A 26,321-nucleotide genomic window follows, 5' to 3' on the forward strand; every position below is an offset into this window, starting at 1 on the left:
TTCATCAATTCATCATGTTCTGAAGGACAGGAGGAGGTGGCCAAGTTAGAGTCAGCAGTGAAGATAAGACCTTCTCCGGTTTCTCTGTTCATAGAACACAAGATGTCCACATCTTTTGAGCTACCTCTTCACCAAACATTGCAAACAAATTTTGAAGAGGAGTTATGTCAAGGAGCAGCTAAAACATTTAAAAAGTAAAAAGAATGAATTATTTTATGTGGGTGACTGTCTTAAATCCACTGTTGACGAAGGCACTGCAGTCTGACTTTGCGAGACTTGAGATGTATGCTGGCAAAAGGTGGATTTTTTACTAACAAAATGGTCTGGTTGCCATATGCTATTCCTGAAGAGGAAAAAGTGCCAGTTTCTCAGGACTTGGACCTGAATATGGACAATTTGCCAATGGAGAAGGCAGTAGGAATCAAATGGTGCACTAAAGAATGATCCATTTAAATTCAACATCAATATCAAAATTAAATCGCACACCAGAAGAGGCCAGCTGTCCCTGATTAGCTTAGTTTTTGATTGTTTGGGATTTATTGCTCCTGTGGTACTGCCTGTCAAAATAATCATTGAGAATCTGTTATGAGAGGAATATGAATGCGATGTAAATCTTCCAGAGAACATTGTAAAAAACTTTAAACAATGGGTTGAAAGTCTGCAACTTCTTAGAAATTTTGGAGTTTCAAGATGTTTCATAGAAAAAACTGTTTGGTTCTTCAGTCTTTGCACAGCGACATTCCTTTGCTGATGCTAGCGAAGATACCTGGGGAACAGCAAGTTATCTGCTACTGCGCAATGATTAAAGAGATGCTCAAATCATTCTGATGATGGCTAAGACAAGGTTTGCACCACTTAAAGCTCCAACTATTCCAAGAATGGAACTGACTGCAGTCACATTAGCAGTTAAAATGGACAGGATTCTCAGAAAAGAGCTGAAGTTGGAGCTTAGTGACTGTGTGTTTTGGACCGATAGCACTGCAGTGCTAAAATAATGAAACAGTGAGAGTACAAGATTCAAAAAGTTTGTTGTCTACAGAGTTTAAAAAATCTGAGAGGATACTAAAACATCCCAATGGAGAAATATCAGTATCCCCATTAATCCAGCTGATCATGTCTGTGGAGAACAGAGAGTTCAAGTGAAAATACAAAAACTGGATATCAGGACCACAATTCTTATTCAGACCACAAGATCAATGCCCCAAGAAGCCAGATCCCTTGATGGTTGACTTTGATGACCCGAAAATCAAAACAATCACTTCAGGTTATCTGACTTTTGTTCAAGAACAATGGGATGCAATACTGTAGATAGGCTGATGAAACACTTTCCTCTCTGGCAAAGTTACAGTACGCTGTTGCATGGTTAATCCAGTCTTGCAAGAAGAAGTCATCCATGTAGGTGGAAGACTGAGTTGAGTAGCTTTGCCACATGATTCTATACAGCAAACTATTTTGTCATTTCAGATGTTGCAACTATAGTTTACTAGTTGAATGGTATTTTTTAAATGTATTATAGTTTGGCGCAATCTCACAGAGGAGAACTTCACATGTCAGCAGATGAAAATGGACTATAAAAAAAGCAGGTAGGAGCTGTGCATCATCTCATTGGGTTCCTCCTCATTTAATGTCATGATCTCGGCACTAAGCCTGTCTGATTCCTCACAAGACACACTTGCTCAGCTCCGCCCCATTTTCGTTGATCCACCTGCACCAATCAGTATACTGTATAATCACCCTTCAGACCAGACATTAGTGCCAGATTATTTTGAGCCACCTGGTGAGATCCATGCCAGCATTTTAACACCTGACTTCCTGCCTGTTTGCCTTACCTGTCTTTTTAATCGATTACCAGAGCCTGCCTGAGACCTCTCTGATCTGAAAGCCTGCCCGTTACTGGTCATGGAATTGTGCCCTGATGCTCCCTTTAGTAGCCCTTTGGATTCTCTCTGGAAATTGGATAACCTGGCATGGACCCTGGACCTGCACATGGATCTGGCACTCTGGTTTACCCTTTTGCTATTCCTGCATAATTTTGCTCTTACAATTTTGACCCCTTTTGCTTACCTGGACATACCTTTAACAAACACAGAAGGATTCTCTGGAGATGTCCAGGCCTAACTTCTGAACAAGCATCTGTAATATCACACACTGACTGGCGACACCGGTGATTTTGTATTTGGATACAAATGCTTGCCAGGTCTGTGACCCAGAATTCAGTCTGACTTCATTCCATCGGTCATTTCCTGGTCATTAATATTTCCTCTCTCACTACAGAGGTTGAAAGATCCAGCTGCAGTCACCTCTTTTATGTCCTGCTGCAGTTTTCTATTTAATAAACTGTTAAACCGTTATACTCTGTATTCAGGCTGCATTCTGGGTCCTCAGATTCTGTTCATTATATATAATCCTATCTCAAACTACACAGTAAATACTAAGTGGCTGTTTGAATGTGCAGTATAATGCTCTCTCTATAATGCTCTTATCTCACATCAATGTTTTATGAAGTTCTGTTAAATCCCTAGTCTGTGTGATTCTGCAAACAGGAGGACAGATAAGGTCGTTGATTTCTGTGATCGATTGTGAGGTGAAGAGATAGCGCTGATAATCCTTTCTAAATATAAAAAGACATCTATAACCAGTATTTGAATCCTCTACATATGTATATTTAATTCTCCCCCCAAAAATTATGCTCATTGTTTAATCCTAATCAAAAGGACATGCTATGTTGAAATATGTGACACCTATTATGTCTAACAGACCTAGAGATTTTCTTTAATTGTCATACAAAAATATGACAGAACTCTGCTGATTAAATAAGGAAATAAAACTGTGTGATTGGCTCTAAGCAGGTTGGTAACAGAGGACAGATCTATGTCAGACAGTCATCTGGAAGGTTCCATCATTGAGATATGATCTCTATTTTTAACTTTCATCAGAACTCTGGCTGCAGCATTTTGGATCAGCTGAAGGCTTTAACTACAGTTTGAGGACTTCCTGATAGTAAAGAATAAGATTAAGAATAAGATTAAGATATTTCTATATTTTTGCAATATTCCACAGATGAAAGAAAGACATTCTAGAAACCTCTTTGATGATTTAATAAGGGTGTAATGTAATGTATTCAAAATATAACAACAAACATATACCCGAAATACTTTTTATAAAAAGAGGAGAATTAATCCAAGAAGGAAAGCATTTTGGGATTACAACTTTATGGATACTGACTAAAAAAGACCTGGTTGATGCCTTATAAGTATAATATTTCCAATAAGATAAGAGAGGCTCACAGCTAAATTAACACACTGTAAATCAGAATTTTTTTTATTTTTCTAAATTTTATGATTCTGCAAATAAATGCAGCTTTAAAAACCAGAGACCTGATCTCCTTTATTCAAACTATGCCCAATCTATTCTTCTGGGCTTAATTTGAACAGTTCACAATGTCTAAAATGAAGATAAACATCGTAATTGACTGTAGGAGTGTAATTTTGTATTTTGGCCATGGGGATATTAAAGTTATCCTTTTCATGGACAAATGTAAATATTCCAAAACTTCTCCCAACATGAGAAGTTGCTTATATTAGTAAATTAACTCCTTAATACTAATTGACTGTTAAAAAAGCACCACATCCAGAGATATTTATGAGAAGTTTGTCAAAGAATGATGTGTTTACTTTTTATTCCTTTATTTCTTCTTATAGCGCCTGTCTGTTGTACCATTGTTTATACAACTTTTTTCAATAAAGTTAATTGGAGAAAAAAAAAAGCATAACTGGGGAGAGCTTCAGACCTTATAACGGCGCTTCAATCTCTTCCTCTTCAAAAGGGTTGAAGCTGCGTGGAGCAGAGTTACTCTAGTTTCACTCGTGGACATTTTTTGAGTGGATAAAGATGTGGACAGAAAATGCTCAAATGAGAATTATGTCATTTTTTCTGGTTTTTCAGGAAATGCAAACTGCGATATCAGGTGAGTTATAGAAATGTATGTTTGCTCTAAAAACGCGCTTTTGATCGCAGTGTCTGTAGTGTCTAAAGATCTAACTCTCATTTCTAAAAACGGATCGTTTATAAATAAAGAAAATGCCTCGGATTGTTTTTGCTTTAGCGAATGTAATCATTTCACTTAATGCAATTTATGTAGGGTAAGTCTTTTTGGTTCAGCCAGCTCTCTGCTAGAACATATAAAACGGGCTTTAATTAGTTCATTTATTTATTTAATTTGTTGCATAGATATGTAGACCTTATAAATACCACTTTTGCAACATGATTCAGCATATTTCAAAAATTATAGGGGTTAAAAATCATCATTTACAAGAACATACAGCCACATACATTTTTAGATTTATTTATTTATTTATTAATATAAATACACTATGCACAGACAAGCAAAGTTACATCCATGGAGTCAGAGATGGAGCAGTTTCTCATTGAAGCGTTTCTACTCTTTGTCAAACTACAAGCAATCAGTGGTTCTGGAACTGTAGTGATGCTGTGTTGATATTGTTATTGAATACTGACACCTGCTGGACATTTAAAATCACTACAGGCAAAATCTGACAGACTAAACACTGATTTGATGACCTATAATAGGATTTAAGACATTGTTTGCTATATTGTTTTATTTCATATCTTTTTTCAAATTGAAAATATGTTTGATAGATGCAATCCATAAATAATGTGAACATGAACATTTAAGTGAACATGTGAATAAGGATGCTTGTGGACTAGGATTTATTTATTTATTTTAAATTTGAAATCAGTTTGAATTCAGATAAATTCAGTGATAACTGAGAGGAACAGGACGACAAAACAAGAAAATTAAAACAAATAGGAGATCAAAATAATCCCACTTGGCTGAAACCTTTATTTTGCCTTGAGGCTGCTCCATATTTCTTGATTAATTTGATGATAAATCACAAAAGATCAGAGTTTCTTTTTTGTTTTAATAGATGCGTTGCGTTGACTGATAGGCTTAGAAACACATTTTAGTACGTCAGTCAGTTCAAAACAGCTTCTGCATCGGTCACATGACTGAACATTTGCTCAGAGTCTATCTCTCACCCTTTTTTAGTCCTGTGAGTACTCCAGGTGTCTGTGGCAAGGTATTTATCACTTCATAATGGACAATATGTATGACAAAATGTAACTTTATTTTAAGGATGTTTTATTTGGGATCACGAAATAAAAAATAACTTTCTGACCATTTCTTCTCATGTAATCTTTTGCCACTTGCCAGGTTTTATATGCAAAAATGTAAAACTATTATGAATAAACTCTCATGTATCTCTTTTTTAAAGGAAGCAACAACTTTTTTTTTCTAAATTGTCCTCCTCCAATAACAAAAAGGCTATTGAATCTATTTATCTTTATGCTCTAAATTCAAAGTATTGATGTAATTCCTTTTCACGATTCTATGTGTTACTTTACTTTATTACTGTTACTATTTTTGCTTTTATTTTGTTATTTCTCAATTATTATTACTATATTTGTTCAATTACAAATTGTACTTATTGCTTTTTGTATATATACATTTTCTAATAAAGTTTTTTCAAAAAAGTCACATGACTTTCTTGAAACAGTGGGTGCACTTACCGGGTTTTGCTGTAAGAGCTCAACTCATGTGACGACATCGGTGTTGCTGGACCCATCACTAATATATGGTATACTTGTAGTAACCTTGAATGCATAAAGAAAAGAAAAAGAAAGACATGCAAAACAGACCAGTTTGATACCCGCCCAGCTCAGTTCTAACTCACAGAAAGAAAATCCATTCAGACTAAGACATAAGAAAAACAATTTTAATTAAAAGGCTGTTTTTCAGAGTGATCTTTTTTCATACTTACACACCTACAACTTGCTGTTGGTGCAATAAAAGTTTTAGAATAATTAAATGAAATAAAATGGGTTAAAATTGGTGAGTTCTGGGGTTCTGCTCTAAAATCCAAATTAGATCTATGGAGGTATAAAGAAATGCAAACAGACAACTGAGCAAAGATGTTCTACATGTTGAAAGGTCAGGTGTCATTTTTGTAGATCTGGCTGCTATTAGACAGTCTGGCATTGATTCTTGGACAGATAATCACAAATGTGCTCAGTATCTTTTTGAGTCAAAATCTAATGTAGCCTCTTGTCTTAGGTTAGATGTGATAAATGACAGAATGATGATGGTAAATCATTCATCTCTTTGCTTTTCCTCCCAGTGATCCACTCTCTGAGGTATTTCTACACAGCATCTTCTGGAGTCCCAAACTTCCCTTCATACGTGTCTGTTGGGTTGGTGGATGATGTTCAGATCAGTTACTGTGACAGTTTAACCCAGAACAACATTCCTAAACAGGAATGGATGAATAACATGAGTTTAGAAAATCCAACCTTCTGGGAAGAGGAAACTAAGACATGTCTGGGAAAACAGCAAGTCTTTAAAGCCAACATAAAAATTGCAAAACAATGATTCCATCAAACTGGAGGTTTGTTAATGATTCACTTTCTGTTACCTGTTCTTTAACCTTTATTATTTGTAAAGTGTAACACATATTTTTGCACAAAGCCATGACAATGATTACTGATTATTATTGAATATTTTTTTTGTATCTAATGAGACAAATTTCAGTGCATTAAAATCCTTTTCAGCATCCCCTCATTTAATAAAAATCTACCATTAAAACAGTTTCTATTCCAATTGATGTCTAAATATCTATTTAATTTAAAATTTTAAAATGAAAATAACAAATGATTTATTTTTTGTTGCCATTGTCCAGCTAAAACCTACAAACAGTTGATTATTCATAGTCTTTCAGTGAATATCAATACAAAGTTTGTCTTTTTGCTAAAAGCATCTGTCAGTTTGCTTAAAGGTTTTGTTTATATTTACAGTGAAATACACTTTTTTAGGGTGGAGTGTGTGCGTTAATAGATCATATTCTAGTCATTACTGTTGATCAAACTCTGTCTCTTTGTCTCAGGAGTTCACGTCTACCAGCAGATGTACGGCTGTGAGTGGGATGATGAGACTGGAGAGGTTAAAGGTTATGATCAGATTGGTTATGATGGAGAAGATTTCATTGTTTTGGACCTGGAGACACTGACATGGATCGCTCCAAAACCACAGGCTGTTATCAGCAAAAACAGGTGGGATAGTGACGGATATGTTGCAAACCAGGAGCAGACCTACTTAACTCAGACGTGTCCTGAGTGGCTGAAGAAGTATGTGAGCTATGGGAGGAGAACAGGTATTACTAAACATCATGTGCTTTACAATGGTGTTTATTAAATTATTTTACTGTATTTTTATGTTTGATATATTTTTTATTCCAAGTTGGATGAAATTAACCCATCAAGCTGTATCTGTATTTTAAAATCTATACTATGTTTATAAATCAGTAACAAACATTCTGTCCATTGCAATAAAATAACTGGAAAATGTTTATTATATTTATTCTCCAGATCTTCCCTCAGTTTTCTTCCTCCAGAAGTCTTCCTCTTCTCCAATCAGCTGCTTTGCTACAGGTTTCTACCCCAAAGAAGCAGAAATGTTCTGGAGGAAAGATGGAGCAGAAATCAATGATAGTTTAAGTAGAGCAGAGATCCTCCCTAACAATGATGGAACCTTCCAGATGACTCTGGACACCGATCTGTCTTCTGTTCCACCTGAAGAATGGACCAACTATGAATGTGTGTTTCAGTTCTCTGGAGTCAATAGAAACATCACAGAAAGACTGGAGAAAACAAAAATAATGACCAATGAATGTAAGTAACTTTAAACAAAAAGCCACATGTGTTTATAGAAATATTTGTACTGACTGGCCTTTAAATTTAAATTCAGAATTTAGAAGAAAAGCATTTTTTCTCTGTGTCATAATCTTAGCCTGAAACAAAGTTAAAATAAGTGATTTATGTTATCTGAAACTGGCAGAGGCAGAGCTAGATGGGGGCGAGGGGTGACCATGGCCACCCTTAGCCAAATATTGGCCACCCCTGTGGCTATTTTACTATTTTTTCCCCTCTAATACAGATGGTAGCAGGAATACTGTCAGGTTAAATATTAAAAAAAAATTAATTTTTCATATGTTAACAGTTACTTGGCAACAAAAACACTGTGGTTAATTATGCAGATCAATATGCTAACATTAAAGATGATCATTTTTAGGACTTGTGTTGTTTGGCAAGGAGGAAATGATCCAGGAGTCTTCAGTGAAATCATAGATAAATAACTATTTTAATAAAAACTTATTAAATAATCAATTTATGTAGATTTTACTTCTTGTAAATATCAGTTTTATTCAGAATGATTATTGATAAAAGTTGGTAAGTAATCACAATGAAAAAAATGTTCAATCTAGAGCTTAAACCTGAAAGAATTTTATCCTCTATACCTTTTATCTAGAAAGCAAATAAATATATATGTCTCTATTTGTTAGCAAAGGTTGTAGGACAGTATAGTTGTATTTTATGTAGAAAAAATGGATGTTGTGGATGTTCATTTTCCTGTTGAACAGTGTAGATTGACCGTGAGGTTCTGGCGCCTATCCACTTTCGGCTTACATTGGTTATTGCCTGGCCCCCTTATTAAAAATTGTCTGTCTACGCCTCTGGACACTGGGATAAAGGCCATGAATACATCTGTGACTCTACATTGATGTGACCTTTTCTCTTATTTTAAAGCAAATCTCACCATAATAATCGTCGCTGTTGTTTCTGCTGTTGCCGTTCTTGCTCTTGTGATCGGAGTCGTTCTTTACGAGAAAAAGAACGGTGAGAGATGAATAACTTTTCTTCCTTTTGTTGTATTTTTTTTGTTGTTGACCTTTTATTCAGAGTGAAAAACATCTACGAAACAGTAACGGTGCAGCATGTCAGCAGAATCTGGACTTTCAATGTTCATGTAAGAAAAGGAAAGATGATTGAAGTAGGTGAAAGTAACGACTAGCAGACTCCATGATGTGGAAGCGTTTCGCCTGCTGGACAAAACGCTTTCGCTGGCCAGGCAAATATTAAGGCGAGAAAAAGCAGACAAAACTGGCAAGATTTTCACAGGTTTAGGCGTCTGGTTCGGCGTGAACTGGTGTTGATCTAGTGTTTGCTGTTAATATTGCTGCAAGTTTTATTTGGTAAAATCAAAGCTTTACACTGTTTTCTTACATACTTTACGTTTAATATTTAGAAAAGCACTGCAGTTTATTAACGGTTATCGGCTACAAGAAAAAGAAAAGGAGATATCAGCTGTGAAAAACCATCAACATAAATCCCAAATTACAGCAGAGAGACAGTTGCCTCTTTGTAAATCCACCCCAGAATGAGGTTTGTTAAAGCAATAACAACACTAAAAATGTTTCCTAGAAAACCTCTGACTCGGTAATTTGCCATCAATTCTTTAATTTAGAAAGAGCTGAATCAATATTCTGCCCATTCTGGACTTTATATAGCTTATGATAAGTAAATATGATTTGAGTAAGAGATTTGTTGAAGGTGTGTAAAATATAACTTAAAGGCAAAATTAGAATAACTTAAAGATCTCTAAATATTTTGCACAATTAAATCCTTTATATCAGGGGTTCTTAATCTTTTCGACCTTGAGGCCCAATTTTTATAGTACAAAGTGGCCCCGGGGCCCATTATATATTAACACTGTACAGTTTGATTTATATTCAATAATAAACCAAATCCACTTATTGCTTAACAAGCAAAAAAATTGTCTAATAAAATGACATGATAAAAGGGGATCATCACAAAAACTTTTATTAAACGTTTACATAAACCTGCACACATACATCAAGACACCGAACAGGCTGATAATTCATGGACCAAATCACCCACAGGTGCAAAACTGACAGATTTTTGCGGCCCACAAGGGGGCGCTGGCGGCCCAACTTTGGGCCGTGGCCCTATGGTTAAGAATCACTGCTTTATATCTTACCTTATCTTGAGAGGAGAAACTTCAGTTAAACTGCTTTAGATGTCCTCAAATACTCAGATTATCTAAAGGTATTCCCATTAGAGCAGACATATACTAGTATTCAAGTTATTCTACCTGTGGTTGAGATATAAATGTCTATTATAAACAAATGATTATTCTAAGATTGTATTTGTTTCAGCAACATTTTCAATTATCTTGCCATGTGCTCTATAAATAAATTTGCCTTATCAGGACCTCAGTGCTTTACCCTGCAGTTAGTGAGTATTTATTCAATGCAATTTTTGTTGGAAGTTGGGAACTAAAGATTAAGGAGGTCAGGTACAAGTAGACTTATTGCAGGTATAGACTGTATGATCAAGAAGAAAAGAACAATAATCAGGGGTTTATTGCAGCAGGAACCAAAGTGGACAATTTTCCTATAAATTCTGTCAAAGTTGATGGTTTTCATTAGATCTTTGATTTTGAGAGAGATGAATCTGTATTCATATATTTTTTTTCATATCTAACATAAGAAATATTATTTTCTAGGTTCTCCAGCTTCGGGTCCAGAGACATCATCTTTTGTCCTTAACAGATAAGGCAATGCCCAATGATGCAAACATTGCATAATGATGGCATCAAAGGTACAATATTGTGTAACTGATGGACATAGAAAGATAGTTGAATATTTTTCTGTTTATTTAATTGTCTCAACAAATGGCAGCAATCTAATTAGGGCTCTGGGCAACAATATCTAAAGACGCCAATAACAATCAGCCTTTTCCTGAGTCTCTGCATCTAAATAAAGCATCAAATGTGTGTCTTGAATTAAATGTTTTACATTCTTTGGATTTTGCAATCAAATAATTTTCTGACAGCAAGAGGTTTAAAAAATGACAATATTATTATAGCTTTTTCATTTGAGTAGTTCAGTTGAATCTAACACAAAAGAAAATGTAATGCCATAATAATATTAGGAACGATATGATGATATTTTCCGGAAGGTTTTTAATTTCATATGTTTTAATTTTAGAAAAAAAAATATCATGAAAGATGCAGTTTGCTACTTTGTAGATGACAAATAGTTTTCCATTTAACAGGCATAAAGATATTGAATTCATAAAGTTATTACATTTGTATAATTTTTTTACAATTGTTGACCTTTTAAAGTAATGTTGTTATTTTTTTTTTATATATATACATATTCTTTGTGAGCAATGTATAGTTGTTGCTAAGTTGGCATTTTTGTCTTGAATTTGTTTTTTTGCTTTTTGATGAAAGGACTTAAAGGTCCCATATTATGCTACATTTGAAAATAAAAAATATTTACAATGAGGCCCCTGAAGCCTGTTTGTGCAGAAAAACTCCTCTCATATCCCCGACCTGAAGGCAACATCTTGCAACCATGACAACCAGCCATAGCTTATAAAGATGGTGGTTAGAAACAAGGAACAATACATAAGATAAATTCCAGACCTGCAGCTACAGATCACTCTGGACAACTTATAAGCGACAACAACACACAACAGGTACAGGCTGATGAAAAATGCTCATTCCCATTATGGCAATATATACATATTATGTTTATTCCATCTGAAATAAAGACAAATCTCCCTCTGGTACTCTGGTTTCTATTCTCCCTGGCTGATGTTTGAATGTTGGTGGTGCTTTCACACTTGTGGGAGCATAAGAAGGACTCTACAACCAACACAGTATCTAACTCATCCAATTGTTGTATATTTCATTTTATTTCATTAATCTGATTCCTAACCTTTAATGTCAAGCAAACATTTTAATCAAAATAATATACAGCATTCTACTGACAGATTTTAGATTGGGATTAAGTGTATAAGATTAGTCTGTCAATGTTTAAATAGTCTGTTTATATCAATCCTGATTTATTTAGTTAAACAGGAGAAAACAGAGAAACCAGACATGAACTGAGAATAAAATAGGTCTGACTGCAGATAAACTTCACTGGTTGGAAGAATTATGTATGGATGAAAAGTTACGATATAAATTGATTACAAAACAATGAAAAAAAGTGATATTATCATTTTTATCATCTTAAAATCACTCCTTTTTATAAAAAAAAAGCATTTAATGTAGAGTGGTACAATAATGATTATGTTTAATTTAACAATTAAATGTAATCATTTATAGAGAGAAGAGGGCCTTCTTCGTGTTTCAAAACAAAATTCATTCAGGAACCTAAAGAGACAAAAAGACAAAGTATTAACTTTAATTCAATACATTTAATTTAGTAAAATGAGCTCCAGAACCCCAATACAGCTTGTCAATTAATATGCATTTTTTTAATTTTTATTCCCTTTTAACCAAGGATTAAGTACAATACAAATTGCCAGGTATCTAATCTGTTGCTCCTGTTTCTATTTATTTTATATATTTATTTAGTTATAAGATGATTGTGTTGAGCTTCCTATGAACATCTGGTATGTTTGTTTCTGGAGGTTTTTCCTTCTGAACATTTAGATTAAACTGAAATAAAAGAAGAATCACTGAGCTCTAATGGCATCTTTTGAGAAAAGGTTATTTATTTAGCTTTTCAATCTGTTTATCTAAACTGTTTTCACTAACAGATCTCTAGCTAAGAAGTTTTCCCTTTTTCAACTAGATATAGCTTCTTAACATCAGTAGGCTGAGCTCCCTCTATTAACTGTAGCTTCAGAATTTTAGTTATTAAACTTGTAGGTGGTTTTGCTTGAAAATTCCAGTTAAAGGCCTATTTTATATTTTTCAACAACATATTTGGCTACTCCTTATGATCTATAAGGTTGTTCTAAAATGTTGTTCTGAAATTTTCTGAAAAACAATGTAGGTTTCTTTGTAACATTTCAATATGTTTTAGACGTCAAATACTGGCAATCTAACGTCATTATCAAAGTAAAACAACTAAAAAAAAGTTTAAAATTTATCAATACTTGAACAAAGTTTTCATTTATTTATCAGGGTTTGTTCATTCTTATGATCCTGAGTCTAAATTTAGTCCAAATTTAGACCATTAAGTCTTTCTTGTTTTAAACTTGGTGATAATCTTCAGGTCTAAATCACAGCATCACATCAAAATGTCATTGATTCATGTCTAAAGGAGGTTTATATGTAACTTTAACATTTAAATCACACCTACTTCTCACTGGGTAAAATTCAACAACAAAAACAAAGAAAAAAGGAGTATAAAATCAGATTCTCTCACCTTTTTTCATCATGTACAGAATGCATGTGAACACAACACAGAGACCAAGAACAGCAGCTTTCAAAGCCATTAAATAGACGATCCCAGAGGTTTGATTTACTGCTGTTATGGCTGTTGAGAGGAAAGAACAGGTCAGTCTCAGTGGATCAGACAGCTGCAGCTGATCCAGAACGCTGCTGCCCGTGTCCTCACTAAGACTAAGAAAGTAGAGCACATCCCCCCAGTTCTAAAGTCCTTCCACTAGCTCCCTGTATCTCAGAGAATAGACTTTAAAATACTTCTGTTAGTCTACAAATCTCTGAATGGCTTAGCACCTAAATACATCACAGACTTGCTATCAGTGTATCAACCCTCCAGACCACTCAGGTCTTCCAGCTCCAGCCTGCTCTGCATACCTAGAACCAGAACTAAACATGGAGAAGCAGCATTTAGTTCCTTTGCTCCACTTATCTGGAACAAACTTCCAGAAAATTGTAAAAGTGCGGAAAGCCTGAGTTCCTTTAAATCAAGACTAAAAACACATTTGTTTAGGATTGCCTTCCACTGTTCTAGTTAAAAAGTTCAACTAAAACATATTTTCTTTAATCCAACTGTTTTTAATGTTCTTTTTTTGTTTCTGCATTTTTTTATTTTATTTATTTATTTTTTTCCCTACTTGCTTTGATTCTGTTTTATCTTCATGTATTTTAATCATGTAAAGCACTTTGCATTGTCTTTGTACTGAATTGTGCTATACAAATAAATGTGCCTTGCCTTGCCTCATATAGAGTTGGTTTGTTCAGTTCTTTTATCCCTTTTTTTCAAACAATGGCTTGGGTTTAGTTTTGTTAACTTTTTAATTGTTCTGGTTTCTGTTCTTTAAGGTTTTCATCCACTGAACATGTTGAAACCTCCAAGAACTTTCAGCTTATTTATTTAGTTTTATTTAACTTTCAGTGGTTATTTCAATAATAACCAGTGGTGGAAAGTCAATTTACTTGATTACTGTACTGTATCTCTACATTACTTCAGTAATTTCTATGGGGAGTAATTACAATTTTCCCTCTGTAATTCCCCCAGGTACGACAGGCACAAGTGGCTTTCTCTACAGATGGATTTATTGAATCTTGCTTGTTCAGACTCATAAACCACACCGTGAAAACTAAAAGGCACAAACAATACAATAATTAGCTTACAAAAAATAAAGACAATTAACAAATATGACGACTGCCACAAATAAACAGACTTAATACCTCGTTGGCTGAGTACCAGAATAGAGTGGAATTATTCTTGGGTTTCTTCTTTCTTGCTTTACTTAAACTTTGTGACCGACCTGTGACCGACACATGCATCAGCTCTCTCTGGAAATCGCTTCTTCTTAGAAAACTAATCTCTAATCTGCATACAAAGCCCCTCCATGCACCCCCTGGTGGCGTATATTAACAACAGCAATGAAATACACACAAAACAGGCATAAATGAAAAAGTGGCAGCAACACTCCCACCAATCTCACAATTCCTCATGTGGGATTTTTTACATTCAGAACACTCAGCATGAACAAAAACAAAATCCTTAGTCTGCTTCTAGCAAAACAATAACCTTATGTATAGGGCGTTCTAATGAAAGTGTTTTAGTCACATGTTTACCGTGTTTGTCATAAGTCTTTTCACTAACCAAAAGTCTAACCTTTCTCACTTTGTCATCGGTTCCAGGATAGACATCTGTGACTTTGGCCAGCTTCCATTCATTGCGTGGTGCCGCGTCTTCTTGCAGAAGCACTATATCATTAATCTTAAGATCCCTTCTGTGTGCATTCCACTTTTGTCTTGGTTGCAAGTTGAGCAAATATTCTTTCCTCCAACGGATCCAAAACTCGTTGGCCAAATATTGCACTCTTCTCCATCTTTTTTGAAGATACAAATCTTCTTTCATGAAATCTCCTGGTGGAGGTTGGATAATGGTCGACTTCATCGTGAGAATATGGTTAGGTGTTAATGGTTCAGGGCCTGTTGGATCACTCAAATGCTCGATGGTGAGTGGCCTACTGTTGATAATCGCCATAACCTCATACAAAAGGGTTCTCAAAGATGTACTGTCAAGTCTCTTGGCTGACTGGTCAAGGATGGCTGAAAGAACACTACGGATGGTTCTTATCTGTCTCTCCCATACTCCACCCATATGGCTTGCTGAAGGGGGATTCATAAGAAACTCACATCCAAGTGCTTTCACTTTCTCCTGATTCATGTCTTTCATGAGATCAGCAAGCTCTCTCTGAGCACCAACGAAATTGGTGCCTCTGTCACATCTTAGCTGGCGCACATTCCCTCTTATTGCGATAAACGCACGTATCGCATTCAGGAATGCGTCTGTACTCAGGTCATCTACAACTTCAATATGAATGGCTCGTGAACATAAGCAAGTTAGTATCAGTCCATATCTTTTGAGCTCCTTACGGCCGTCCTTGACATATATTGGTCCAAAACAATCCATTCCGACATAAGTGAAAGGTGGTGTAGGCTCAGTTCGATCAGCTGGCAAATCTCCCATACTTTGAGTCTCTGTCCTCCTTCTGTATTTGCGACATTTGACACAGTTGAAGATGTATGATGAGACTGCACGGCTATTTCCTAGAATCCACCAACCGTTGGCACGCAGCTCATTCAGAGTCATTCCACGACCTTGATGCTGAACCTTCGAGTGGAAATGTCTGATGAGCAAAGTTGAAACATGACTGTCCTTGGGAAGTATGGCTGGATGCTTTACATGTGAGTGCAGCACAGCTTGACTCAAACGTCCACCAACTCTAAGGACTCCGTCTTCGTCCAGAAATGGACTTAGTTTATAAAGATGATGGTTTTTGGTCTTGGAAACTGGTTTATTTGATTTTAGACTCTTTATCTCTTCTGCAAAAGCTTTCTCTTGAACAAGTTTGATGACAAACAGTTCTGTTTCTTTTCTCTCTTCCAAACTTGTACTTTCTTTTGTCCTTTGTTTGTCTCCCTTGCATTCCTTAACCTTTCTTCTCAGGGTTGCAAGTGCTCTTATCAATCGGGACCATTCTGAGAACTTTTCAAATTTGTTGAGAATGGTCTGCTCTTCTTTTGCGTTGGTGGTACACACAAAAGCTTTGCGAAGTTCTGGGTCATTTTCCTTGACCTCTCCCACCTTCATATCTCTAGCAGGAATGTTCCTCTCCCAGAGAAATGCTGGTCCCTTAAACCAATTGGAGTACTTCAATTGTTCTGCAGTTAAGCCTCGAGAAGCGTAGTCTGCAGGGTTTTGCTCTGATGGGATGTACGCCCATTGTTCTGGCCTTGTGCTTGACTTGATCCTTTGAATGCGATTAGCTACGAACACTTGAAACCTTTTGGCATCATTATTTATGTATCCGAGAACAACAGTGGAATCTGTCCAGAAAAACTCTGTAATGTCTGGGATTTCCAGCTCTGCCCTGAGTAGATCACTGACTCTAACTGCAACAACTGCAGCTGAGAGTTCGAGTCGAGGGATGGTCATGACAGCAGTGGGTGTGACTCTTGATTTTGCCATCACTAAGCAACAATGGACTTCATCTGATTTGTTAATGATTCGCAGGTAAGTACATGCACCATATCCATTGACACTGGCATCTGCGAAGTGATGAAGTTCGAAGCTTTTAACCTGGCCAAACTCTGCAGGGATGAAACATCTTGGAATCTCCATGTTGGCTAAGCTTGGAATATCTTTAATCCAGGATTCCCACTGAGGTTTTAAGTAATCTGGAAGCTCTTGGTCCCACTCGACTTTATCCTTGCACATTTGCTGGAGGATTTGCTTGCCTAAGAGTACAAATGGGGCTATAAAACCCAGCGGATCGTAAATAGAGGCAACGGTAGACAGTACACCTCTTCTGGTAAGCGGGTTGGACTTGGCTTGGACTCTGAACTTGAAAGCGTCTGAAGTGATGCTCCATTCAACTCCGAGTACTCTTTCAATGTGTGGTAAACCGAGAGACATATCAAGGTCCCTAACTGTAGCACACTCTTCCTTTGGAATAGTGGACATAACTCTCTCACTATTGGACACAAATTTGTGGAGTCTTAACTTCCCTTTGGAGCATAACTCTCTTGAGTCTTTGATGAGTTGAATGGCTTCATTTTCAGTTGGAACGCTTGCCAAGCCGTCGTCAACGTAAAAGTTTCTTTGTATGAAATGTATGGTGTTTTCTTTAAATTGGCCATGTCCTTGGGCTGCTAGGTGTTTTAGGCCAAAATTGGCACAGCCTGGAGAAGACGCTGCTCCAAAGAGATGGACCTTCATACGGTAAACGGATGGTGTTGCTTCCAAATTTCCTTTCTCCCACCAAAGGAACCTTAAATAGTCCTGATCCTCTTTTGAGACATGAAATTGATGGAACATTCGCTCTATATCGCACATGAATGCAATAGAGCTTCTGCGAAAACGACAAAGAACGCCCACCAATGTGTTCGTCAAGTCAGGGCCAGTTAGGAGATGGTCGTTGAGAGAAGTGTCTTGGTACTTTGCAGAGGCATCAAACACTACTCTGATCTTTCCAGGTTTGTGTGGGTGATAGACCCCATGATGTGGGATATACCATGCAGGATGGTTATTCAACTCCTGGTCTGGAACCCTTTCTGCATCTCCTCTTGAGATTATGTCATCCATAAAGTTAGCATAGTCATTGTAGTATGATTTGTCCTTCTTTAATCTTTTTTCCAGACACTTTAGGCGATGCATTGCACATATTTTATTGTCTGGTAATGTGGGTCTTTGGTTACGAAATGGTAATGGCATCTCGTAGTGGCCGCTTTCGTTTTGTTTGATGTTCTCACTAAGCTTTTTGATAAACAGTAAATCTTCTTGCGACACAGGGTTGTTATCAATAGCCCGTTCAGAAAAATCTCCTTCGAGTGCTTTGATAATGTCTGAAGGAGTGACGTCTTTCACCGTTGTTCTGTTGACATAATAGACTTTGTTTTGAAGCTTTTGAGAGGACTCAAGCTCTGGGATGACCTTCTTAACAATGATGCGATGGCTGATTCCAATTGCGTCTCCATAGTTTAAGCAGGGATTGGTTTGTCCAACTATACTCCAACCAAGATCAGTGCGCTGAGCATACGGCTCATCATCTTTACCTGACACAATCTCTCTTGGGAGGAGAGCTTGTGAACAATTGTATCCAATCAACAATCCTACCTCACAGTCTTGCAAAGGTGCGATTTCTAGTTGAAGATGTTGAAGATGTGGCCAAGCATTGGCTGTCTCATTAGTTGGGATGTGAGCTTTGTTGGCTGGAATAAACTCTCTTGTATATGTAGGGGGTAAAGTGATTATTTTGCTTGAGTTAAAGCCACGAACTTGGAGATTCTGAAGTCTGTGAGATCGAACAACTGTAGTCTGGGAAGACATAGTAGACAGCTCTAGTTTAACAGGTTCTTGGTTTGTCTCTAGCAAATCTGCAACTTCACTGAGAACAAAAGTTGTATCACTCTGTGAGTCTAGCATCGCATATACGAGGACTTCTTGGGGTTTAGTAGCAGATGAAAGCCAAACGGGAATGATTGCGGCTGTCTGTGTGGTATTTTCTTGACCCGTTACTTGGTTAGTCATAGCTGTGGCTGTAACTTGCTCTTGAGCTTGGTCGCTTTGTCTTGATCTTTCATTATTTGACTCTGGCTTATTTGGTGCTTGTCTTTGTTCTTCTTTGTCTTTAACTCTGTCTTCATGAAGACAGGTAGGATGTCTTTTACTGCACTTTTCACAAACATTGCGGTTGGTACAGTTCTTTGAATGGTGACCTGGTTTGAGACAACCAAAACAAAGCTTTTCTGATTTAATGAAGTTGACTCTGTCTGGCACAGCTTTGTCCAGAAAACTTCTGCATTTGTGCAAACTGTGCTTGGGTTTCTTACAGAATACACATGTTAGCTGTATCTTTTCTTGTGAAGTTGTTGTCAGTGTCTTAGCTCCTAGTTGTCGCTGGTTTGTGAGTTTCGGTTTGTCTGATATGTTAGGCTCACACTGTTTTAGTGACTGCAATGATGTAACAGGATTGCAAGCAATCTTGGCTTCTCTGGTTAAAAAGTCAACAAACTGGCTGAAAGTGGGAAACTGATGTGTTTGTTCCTCGATTTCAATAACCTTTCGGTTCCAACTAGCAGCAAGCCAGTCTGGAAGCTTAGACAGAATCTTCCTGTTCTCATTGCAGTCATTCAGGATTTCTAATGACTTGATGTGAGCTGTTGCAGCCTCACAACTGCGCAAGAAATCTGCAAAATCTCTTAGTGCAAAACTGTCCCTTGAAGTAATCTTGGGCCACGCATGCAGTTTGTCTCTATAAGCTGTTGCAATTGTGAACGGATTTCCGTATCTTTCATCCAGAACTTTCCATGCAGCAGCGTATGCAGATTCTGTTCCAAGCAGGAAGTATCCTTCAACTGCTCTTTTAGCTTTTCCAGTCACATATCTCCGAAGGTAGAATATTTTCTCAGTGTCTGGGATGTTCTTTTGATCTATCAGCGTTTGAAACGACAGTTTCCAGTCACTGTAGCTTAAGGGATCCCCAGAAAACACAGCCGGTTCAGGAACAGGGATACGACTAGCACTTAGTGCACTTGCCAGCGCTTTAACAAGGTCTGATGTACCATCACTTACTGAGGTGGCTGCAGCTTGGGGTAAGACTTGTTTAAGCTGAGATGGGAACCTTACATGTTCAACATCTTCACCTTTCCTATTAAACTTTGTTGCATCAACTTTGCATTCATCTGTTATACTTATTTGGTCATAAACCTGCATTCTTGCTTCTGCTGCCTTAAGATCCATTACCCTTTCCAGGAGCTGTACCTTTCTTTTCTTTTCATCAAGCGTTCTCTGCAGAGCTGCATATTCTTCTTCTTGTTGAGCCTTGAACTTAGCTTCATCTGCTTCTCTCTGCATTCTTAACCTGATTTCTTCTGCCTCTCTTTCCAAGCATCTTTGTCTAAACAATGATTCTTGCTCTACTGCCTTTTTCCTGACTTCAACTTCAAGCCTTTCAATCTCTTGCTGTTCAATTTCTTGTTCTCGTAACACTTTGAGAACAGCCTGACTTGCTGCTGCTTCTGCTGCAGCTTCTTGATGCTTTGTAGAGGATCTGTTTGAGTGTTCAGAAGATTTCTTATTTGTATTAAAAGAGCCTGACTTACTACTTATGGTTTGAAAGAGGGAACCTGATTCTGGCCAATCTTCTTCTTCTTCTTCCTCTTTTCCATCCAGTCTGTTGGTTGCTCTTTTCACAAGGAAACCTGAGATCTCCACACATAGATCTACTCTACGACGTGTCTCTTGATCTGGTGGGGTGAGCTTGCGTAACTCTTCATAAACCTTTGTGACGTCTGCACAAAGACCCCTAACATCAGCTATAATATCTTCAAGTATGTCATTACTTAAAGGATCTGATTGAGAGAGAGGTAGTTTAGATGATTTGGCACGTGCTCTCCATTTTTCATAATTATAGTTAAACCTTTGCTGGAGTCCTTTGATCCTTTCTTTTTGCATTTCTTTTCCTTTTTCTGTGAGTGTTTTAACTCTCCCACTTCTTCTTAGTTTTTGATCAGTACATTCGTTTTCTTCAGAATGATGTTGAGAGTTTGTACTTACTGGCAGCTTATTTGGGTCAGTCATGTCAACATCTTGTTACTAATCAGTGAAAAATGTCTAATGTTAACTAAAGTCACCCTCTTTCTGAAGGCGGTTAAAAATATATATGTAGAAGAAAATCAAAATGTAACACTTAACCTCAATACAGTAATAACAATATAACTTATTATTTCATTTACTTAGATATAACCCAAACTTGTTCTAATAAAAGTTCTTGACCTTACAAATGAAATACAAAATTCACCTTGATGTTACAAATGTCCCAATATGAAACAATATAAAATAAACTGATTTTTAAATCAAATGTGTGAATTTTCTTTTTTTTTTTTTTCTTTTAATTTTTAAATTTTTTTTTTTATTATATATATATTTTTTACTATTATTATTATTTCTTTAAATTATTATTATATATATATTTTAATTTTTTTATCAAATGTCTTTAAACTTATACTATGGCTTAACAGAAACCCAGTGATAACAAAAAACTTTACTAATGATTACCGCTTGATTAGTAAACCATAAGCTTGCTTTATATTTTTCAGACAGTTCCTTAACTTGTGAATGTCCAAACTTCTTATGGCCTTATCTTAAGTGTTGCTCTTCAAACCGCATGCTTCGGTCCTGTGCGCGCTCCCGGCTTAGTGCACGCGCTGATCACGCTGTGGCCAGACTGCTGCTCCTTTGATCATGCCGCCGCCTCGCCTTCACTCGTGCAGATCAGTCCGAGTTTTCACTGTAATTCCCCCAGGTACGACAGGCACAAGTGGCTTTCTCTACAGATGGATTTATTGAATCTTGCTTGTTCAGACTCATAAACCACACCGTGAAAACTAAAAGGCACAAACAATACAATAATTAGCTTACAAAAAATAAAGACAATTAACAAATATGACGACTGCCACAAATAAACAGACTTAATACCTCGTTGGCTGAGTACCAGAATAGAGTGGAATTATTCTTGGGTTTCTTCTTTCTTGCTTTACTTAAACTTTGTGACCGACCTGTGACCGACACATGCATCAGCTCTCTCTGGAAATCGCTTCTTCTTAGAAAACTAATCTCTAATCTGCATACAAAGCCCCTCCATGCACCCCCTGGTGGCGTATATTAACAACAGCAATGAAATACACACAAAACAGGCATAAATGAAAAAGTGGCAGCAACACCCTCCATTACATTTCAAAGTCAGATATTGTACTTTCTACTACATTTCTAGAAGGCTGTGAGTTATTTGTTCCTTTTAGCTCAGCTTAGCTTTGTAATCCACTGTTGCTGTTTTTCTTTTTTTAAATGCAATTTCAACATGCAACATAGCAGGTACTAGGACTGAATGTAAACACCGCTGATTTTGATATTTGCATGTGAGAAACTCAGGGCAGATATTATTAGTAGTTTATCAATTTTATTAAGGCTTTAGTTGTTACCATGTGGCCAAGTTATTCAGTAGTCTTAAATCAGTTATTGTTTCTTTGTGGTAATAGATTCAACCTTAACCCTCTTTTCCATAGTGAAAGCGTAAGGAGAATCAAGACTCTCCTGTTTTCTCTGCTGTTTTTAAATACAAAATAATGATTACAATAGTTGTCCTTATTTTTGCAGTATTTGTATTTTGAAGTTCTAGCAGGTGGTTCTAGCCATCAGGTGGTTTCTGAAAGTTACAAGGTACTTTAAAATTACTCTGAAAAATACACAGAACTCTTCTGATTTTTGTATTTTTGAATAGTTAAGTACTTTTTAAAAGCATTTACTTTTGAATACTTAAGTAGTTTTAAAAGTGATTTCTTTAATACTTTTACTTGAGAACTGTAGATGTTTGACCAATAACTTTTATTTAAAGACAATAAAATGAAGCACTGATAACTGCAATCGATTGTACATTAATAACAGCAAATTGTTTGTCTTCATCGTTTTATTTTAGGATTCAGACACAGATAATGTGTCTTCTGACTAGTTGATTTTAAAAACTCTCACATCTGAATTTCCACCTGGCGATACAATAAAGCTATTCCTTATTTCATTTAAACCTTAAAAATGAATCGTAAGTCTAACAAACAATCATAGCAGAGAGAGGTTTATAACCATACGATACTGACCTTTGTGGCTTTTTTACACAATTACTTACCTTCACTGTTCCTTTTTGGATTTTCCAGTCTGTGGAAGATGCTAATACCAGAGAACTGAAACACACATTCATAGTTGGTCCAGTCTTCAGGTGGAACAGAAGACAGATCTATGTCTACAGTCATCTGGAAGGTTCCATCATTGTTAGGGAGGATCTCTCCTCTATTTACACCATCATGGATCTCTGCTCCATCTCTCCTCCAGAACATTTCTGCTCTGTTGGGGTAGAAACCTGTAGCAAAGCAGCTGATTGGAGAGGAGGAAGACTTCTGGAGGAAGGACACTGAGGGAAGATCTGGAGGATAAATAAAATGTCTTTCTTTTATAGCTTTAGACACAGTTTGTGCTGCACATTTCTAAACACAATAAACATTTTAATAAACAGACAAAAAAATGATTTCTAAATTAGGTATAATACAGAAATTAATACTGAAACTGCTAACTGACATTACAACACAGTAAAACATTAAGAAAACAATAACTTAATGAAATCTGTGATTGAGTGATATTTATACAATACAAACAGAAATGTAGCTGTTTCTTTCAAACCACATGATGTTTAGTAATACCTTCTCTCATCAGAGAGCTCCTCCCATGGCTCAGATACTTCTTCAGCCATTCAGGACACGTCTGAGTTAAGTAGGACCGCTCATTCTCTATAGCAGCTCTATTATTATCCCACTTGTTTTTGGTGGTGACAGCCTGTTGTACTGGAGCGATCCATGTCAGTGTCTGCTGGTCCAGAAAAAGGAAATCTTCTCCATCGTAACCAAACTGATCATAACCTTTAACCTCTCCAGTCTCATCATCCCACTCACAGCCGTACATCTGCTGTGAACTCCTGAGACAAACACACAGTGTAGTGACTTTAAAATATAATTCTCTAATTTCTCTCCAATGAGTCAGTTTGTCACATGTTAGGTTTTAAAGGGAAAATAAAAACTATCAATTACTGCTTTCTGTTTAAAATGTTTAAAGAAGTAGATTTTAAGAAATGAAAGTTTTGAGTCTTGCATGTCTATAAAGTAGAGTGACGATGTTTATCTTCACCAATAGCGGTGACTAAAATTATCTGATCTATGTAGAAAGAGAATCTGAACAAACCTCCAGTCTGGTTGAATCGTTGCTTAGCGATTTCTATATTGGCTTTGAAGACTTGCTGTTTTCCCAGACATGTTGCAGTTTCCTCCTCCCAGTAAGTTGGACTTTCTGAGCTCACTTTCTTCATCCATTCCTGTTTAGGAATGTTTCTGTCGGTTCTGCTGTCACAGTAACTGATCTGAACATCATCCACCAGCCCAACAGACACATAGGAAGGGAAGTCTGGGACTCCAGAAGATGCTGTGTAGAAATACTTCAGAGAGTGGATCACTGTGAGGAAAAGCAAAGAGCTGTTTTACCATCATCACTCTATCATCACTCATAACCTACAGAAAACTAAGAAAATACATTTTTACATACTTATGATTATAAATTTGTCTAAAATTCACATCAAACAGACGCATCTTGTAGCTCCATCTTACTTCCAAACACATCTGACCTTTAAAATGTTACTTATTTACATTATTGTTGTTTAGTAGGCTTTAAATAAGACTGTGTTGATATATGAGGACAAGATTCAGTCCTTAATTCTAACATTTCAAATCCTGAAATCTGAATATTAAAACTGTTTTCCTAATTATTATTATTATTATTTTTTATTTTTTTTTGCTTTTTTATTTACACAATACTCATTTGTGGAAGTTTTTTTAAATAAAATGTTTTAATTCCTTTATAACATTCTCTGGTTCTCCAATGTATTAACATCAAAAAGCATTTTTATATAATTAAAATCCCTTCTTCATCCTAGAGACCTGCTGCAGGTCTGTAAAGGTGGACAAACTGTTTATCAGAAGTAGGATGGACAGGAAACTGGAATCAGCAGCTCCTCCTTAAAAAAACACAGAAACCGTCTGACAGAAAACTTTTTAACTATCTGACGCCATATTTATTTTATTAATCTCTCAATTTGTTTTATTTTTCTGCAGAGATTCTAATCTAAACCTCTTTAAATTGATTTTCACATATTGCAGCAGTTCATCATGATTTTGGTTAAATGGACTCATTTATTTCTGTCCATTGATCTTAAAATTTTTAAAAAGTGACCACATCACATTAATGTGTAAATATTAACAACAAAAAATGTCTAATTTGTCTTTGTGCAGGAAGTGCCAGTAAAGAGTTAAGTATCAGTTTCTAAAAAGACAATTAAATCAGGTCACATGGTTCTCCACAGGAAGACTAAACAAGTTAAATACACTTTAATATTTAATTGTTCATTATTCTTCTTTAAAGTTTTTATTTTTATTTCTCTGGAAACACTACAGTAAAAAATAAACGTAAGGATAACTATACCAAATAAAGTCAGCAATGTCCATAATACAAAGCCTATTGCTACAGAGTAACAACAGGGCTGTGGGCATATATGCTGCCATTTTGGATATAAAGAACTCAAAGATAATGTTAAATAATACTGATGATGATATATATGACAAAGTAATAAGTAAGGAAAAAACTAAGAGCCACTTCTGTGTTTGATTTAAATATATATATTAATTGGTGAGTAAAAAATGTCAACACTCAGGGTTTCCCACCAAGAACCATCATAATTAAAACAACAGGAACTAAAGAACTTAGTCTGATTATAATAACATTGATGTATATCTTTAAATTGTCCATCTCACCTGTCGTAGCCTCCTGTAGATATAATCCAACTAGAATCAGAGAGATAAAAGCTGCCATTTCAGCCATGCTGTCAGACACTTTTAGATCTGCTTTACTTCCTTCCTCTTTCATGTAAAATGAGTTCTTCTTCTCTCAGAACTTTATTTAGGGCTGTCTAGTTATCTTACATATAAGGGAACAAAAGGATGTTGGCTAATTTTCTTTTGAAATAAAGAGATAAGCAACTGCTTTGCAAAAGTGAAAATAAGTAAATCTAAAATATAGCAAGATAAAAAATATATGAAAAAAATAAGAAAGATAAAAAAAGAAAAGTAATGTAATAAAAGCATTTAAGGTCTGTAAAGCTTTTTTACTGACAGTCGCAGCTTCTGTCATGTTTGCAGTTAGAATCTTTAACCTCCATATAGAAACTAGGAGACCAGGGGAAAATAGATCCGGTTTATTTAACTCAAACATGTAGAAGATCTGTTTTAAACCATATTATGTGACCAATATTAGTCATATATAGGGCTCATAAATCCTGTTTCAGACTCTCTTCATTCTAACCTCTCAGTACTCATGATTATCCAGGGCAGACAAAATATTTGTTGAAGCTTCTAATTCATAGAAGTAAAAACTTTTAAAAAGCTGGAAAGTTAAGAAGGTACCAAGCCAATAAATGTGATTCTGGGTCCAAACAGCTGTGATTAGTTTCCTCTGTTCAGAGGTTGGACTCAGCCTCAGACAGGCAGATGGATAAAAGGGGTTAAAGTA

At 36.1% G+C, this 26,321-nt stretch overlaps 3 protein-coding genes and 1 long non-coding RNA gene across 4 annotated transcripts in view; 1 reads left to right on the forward strand and 3 right to left on the reverse strand.

Annotated features, from left to right (window-relative positions):
- The first annotated feature begins 3,830 nt into the window (after window positions 1-3,830).
- Window positions 3,831-11,433, forward strand: LOC119795043 (major histocompatibility complex class I-related gene protein-like). Its single transcript, XM_038302868.1, is given in 7 exon segments — window positions 3,831-3,967; window positions 6,201-6,467; window positions 6,963-7,229; window positions 7,444-7,746; window positions 8,662-8,751; window positions 10,442-10,536; window positions 11,252-11,433. Coding segments are annotated over 6 exon segments (1,053 nt in total). The 5' UTR covers window positions 3,831-3,891; the 3' UTR covers window positions 10,492-10,536; window positions 11,252-11,433.
- Window positions 11,434-12,064: 631 nt separating this feature from the next.
- LOC119795110 (major histocompatibility complex class I-related gene protein-like) overlaps window positions 12,065-26,321 on the reverse strand; it is a 45,083-nt gene continuing 30,826 nt past the window's right edge. Inside the window, exons 4-6 of the mRNA XM_038302933.1 lie at window positions 22,846-23,139; window positions 13,107-13,217; window positions 12,065-12,103 (exon numbers count right to left, since the gene is read on the reverse strand). Of these exons, the coding sequence (XP_038158861.1) occupies window positions 12,096-12,103; window positions 13,107-13,217; window positions 22,846-23,139 (413 nt within the window). The 3' untranslated portion in view covers window positions 12,065-12,095. The remainder of the gene's footprint in view (window positions 12,104-13,106; window positions 13,218-22,845; window positions 23,140-26,321) is intronic.
- On the reverse strand, window positions 14,148-20,066 carry LOC119795025. Its single transcript, XM_038302838.1, has 2 exons — window positions 14,339-20,066; window positions 14,148-14,247 (listed from the first exon to the last, which is right to left on the reverse strand). Exon 1 carries the CDS (start codon window positions 20,019-20,021, stop codon window positions 14,658-14,660), a length of 5,364 nt encoding a protein of 1,787 aa, XP_038158766.1. The 5' UTR covers window positions 20,022-20,066; the 3' UTR covers window positions 14,148-14,247; window positions 14,339-14,657.
- Window positions 21,082-21,881, reverse strand: LOC119795049. Its single transcript, XR_005282283.1, has 2 exons — window positions 21,645-21,881; window positions 21,082-21,553 (listed from the first exon to the last, which is right to left on the reverse strand). It is a non-coding gene; the product is annotated as an uncharacterized LOC119795049 (long non-coding RNA).

The sequence above is a fragment of the Cyprinodon tularosa genome, unplaced genomic scaffold (assembly GCF_016077235.1).
Source record: "Cyprinodon tularosa strain WSP-4 unplaced genomic scaffold, ASM1607723v1 ctg5, whole genome shotgun sequence".
Taxonomy (NCBI): domain Eukaryota; kingdom Metazoa; phylum Chordata; class Actinopteri; order Cyprinodontiformes; family Cyprinodontidae; genus Cyprinodon; species Cyprinodon tularosa.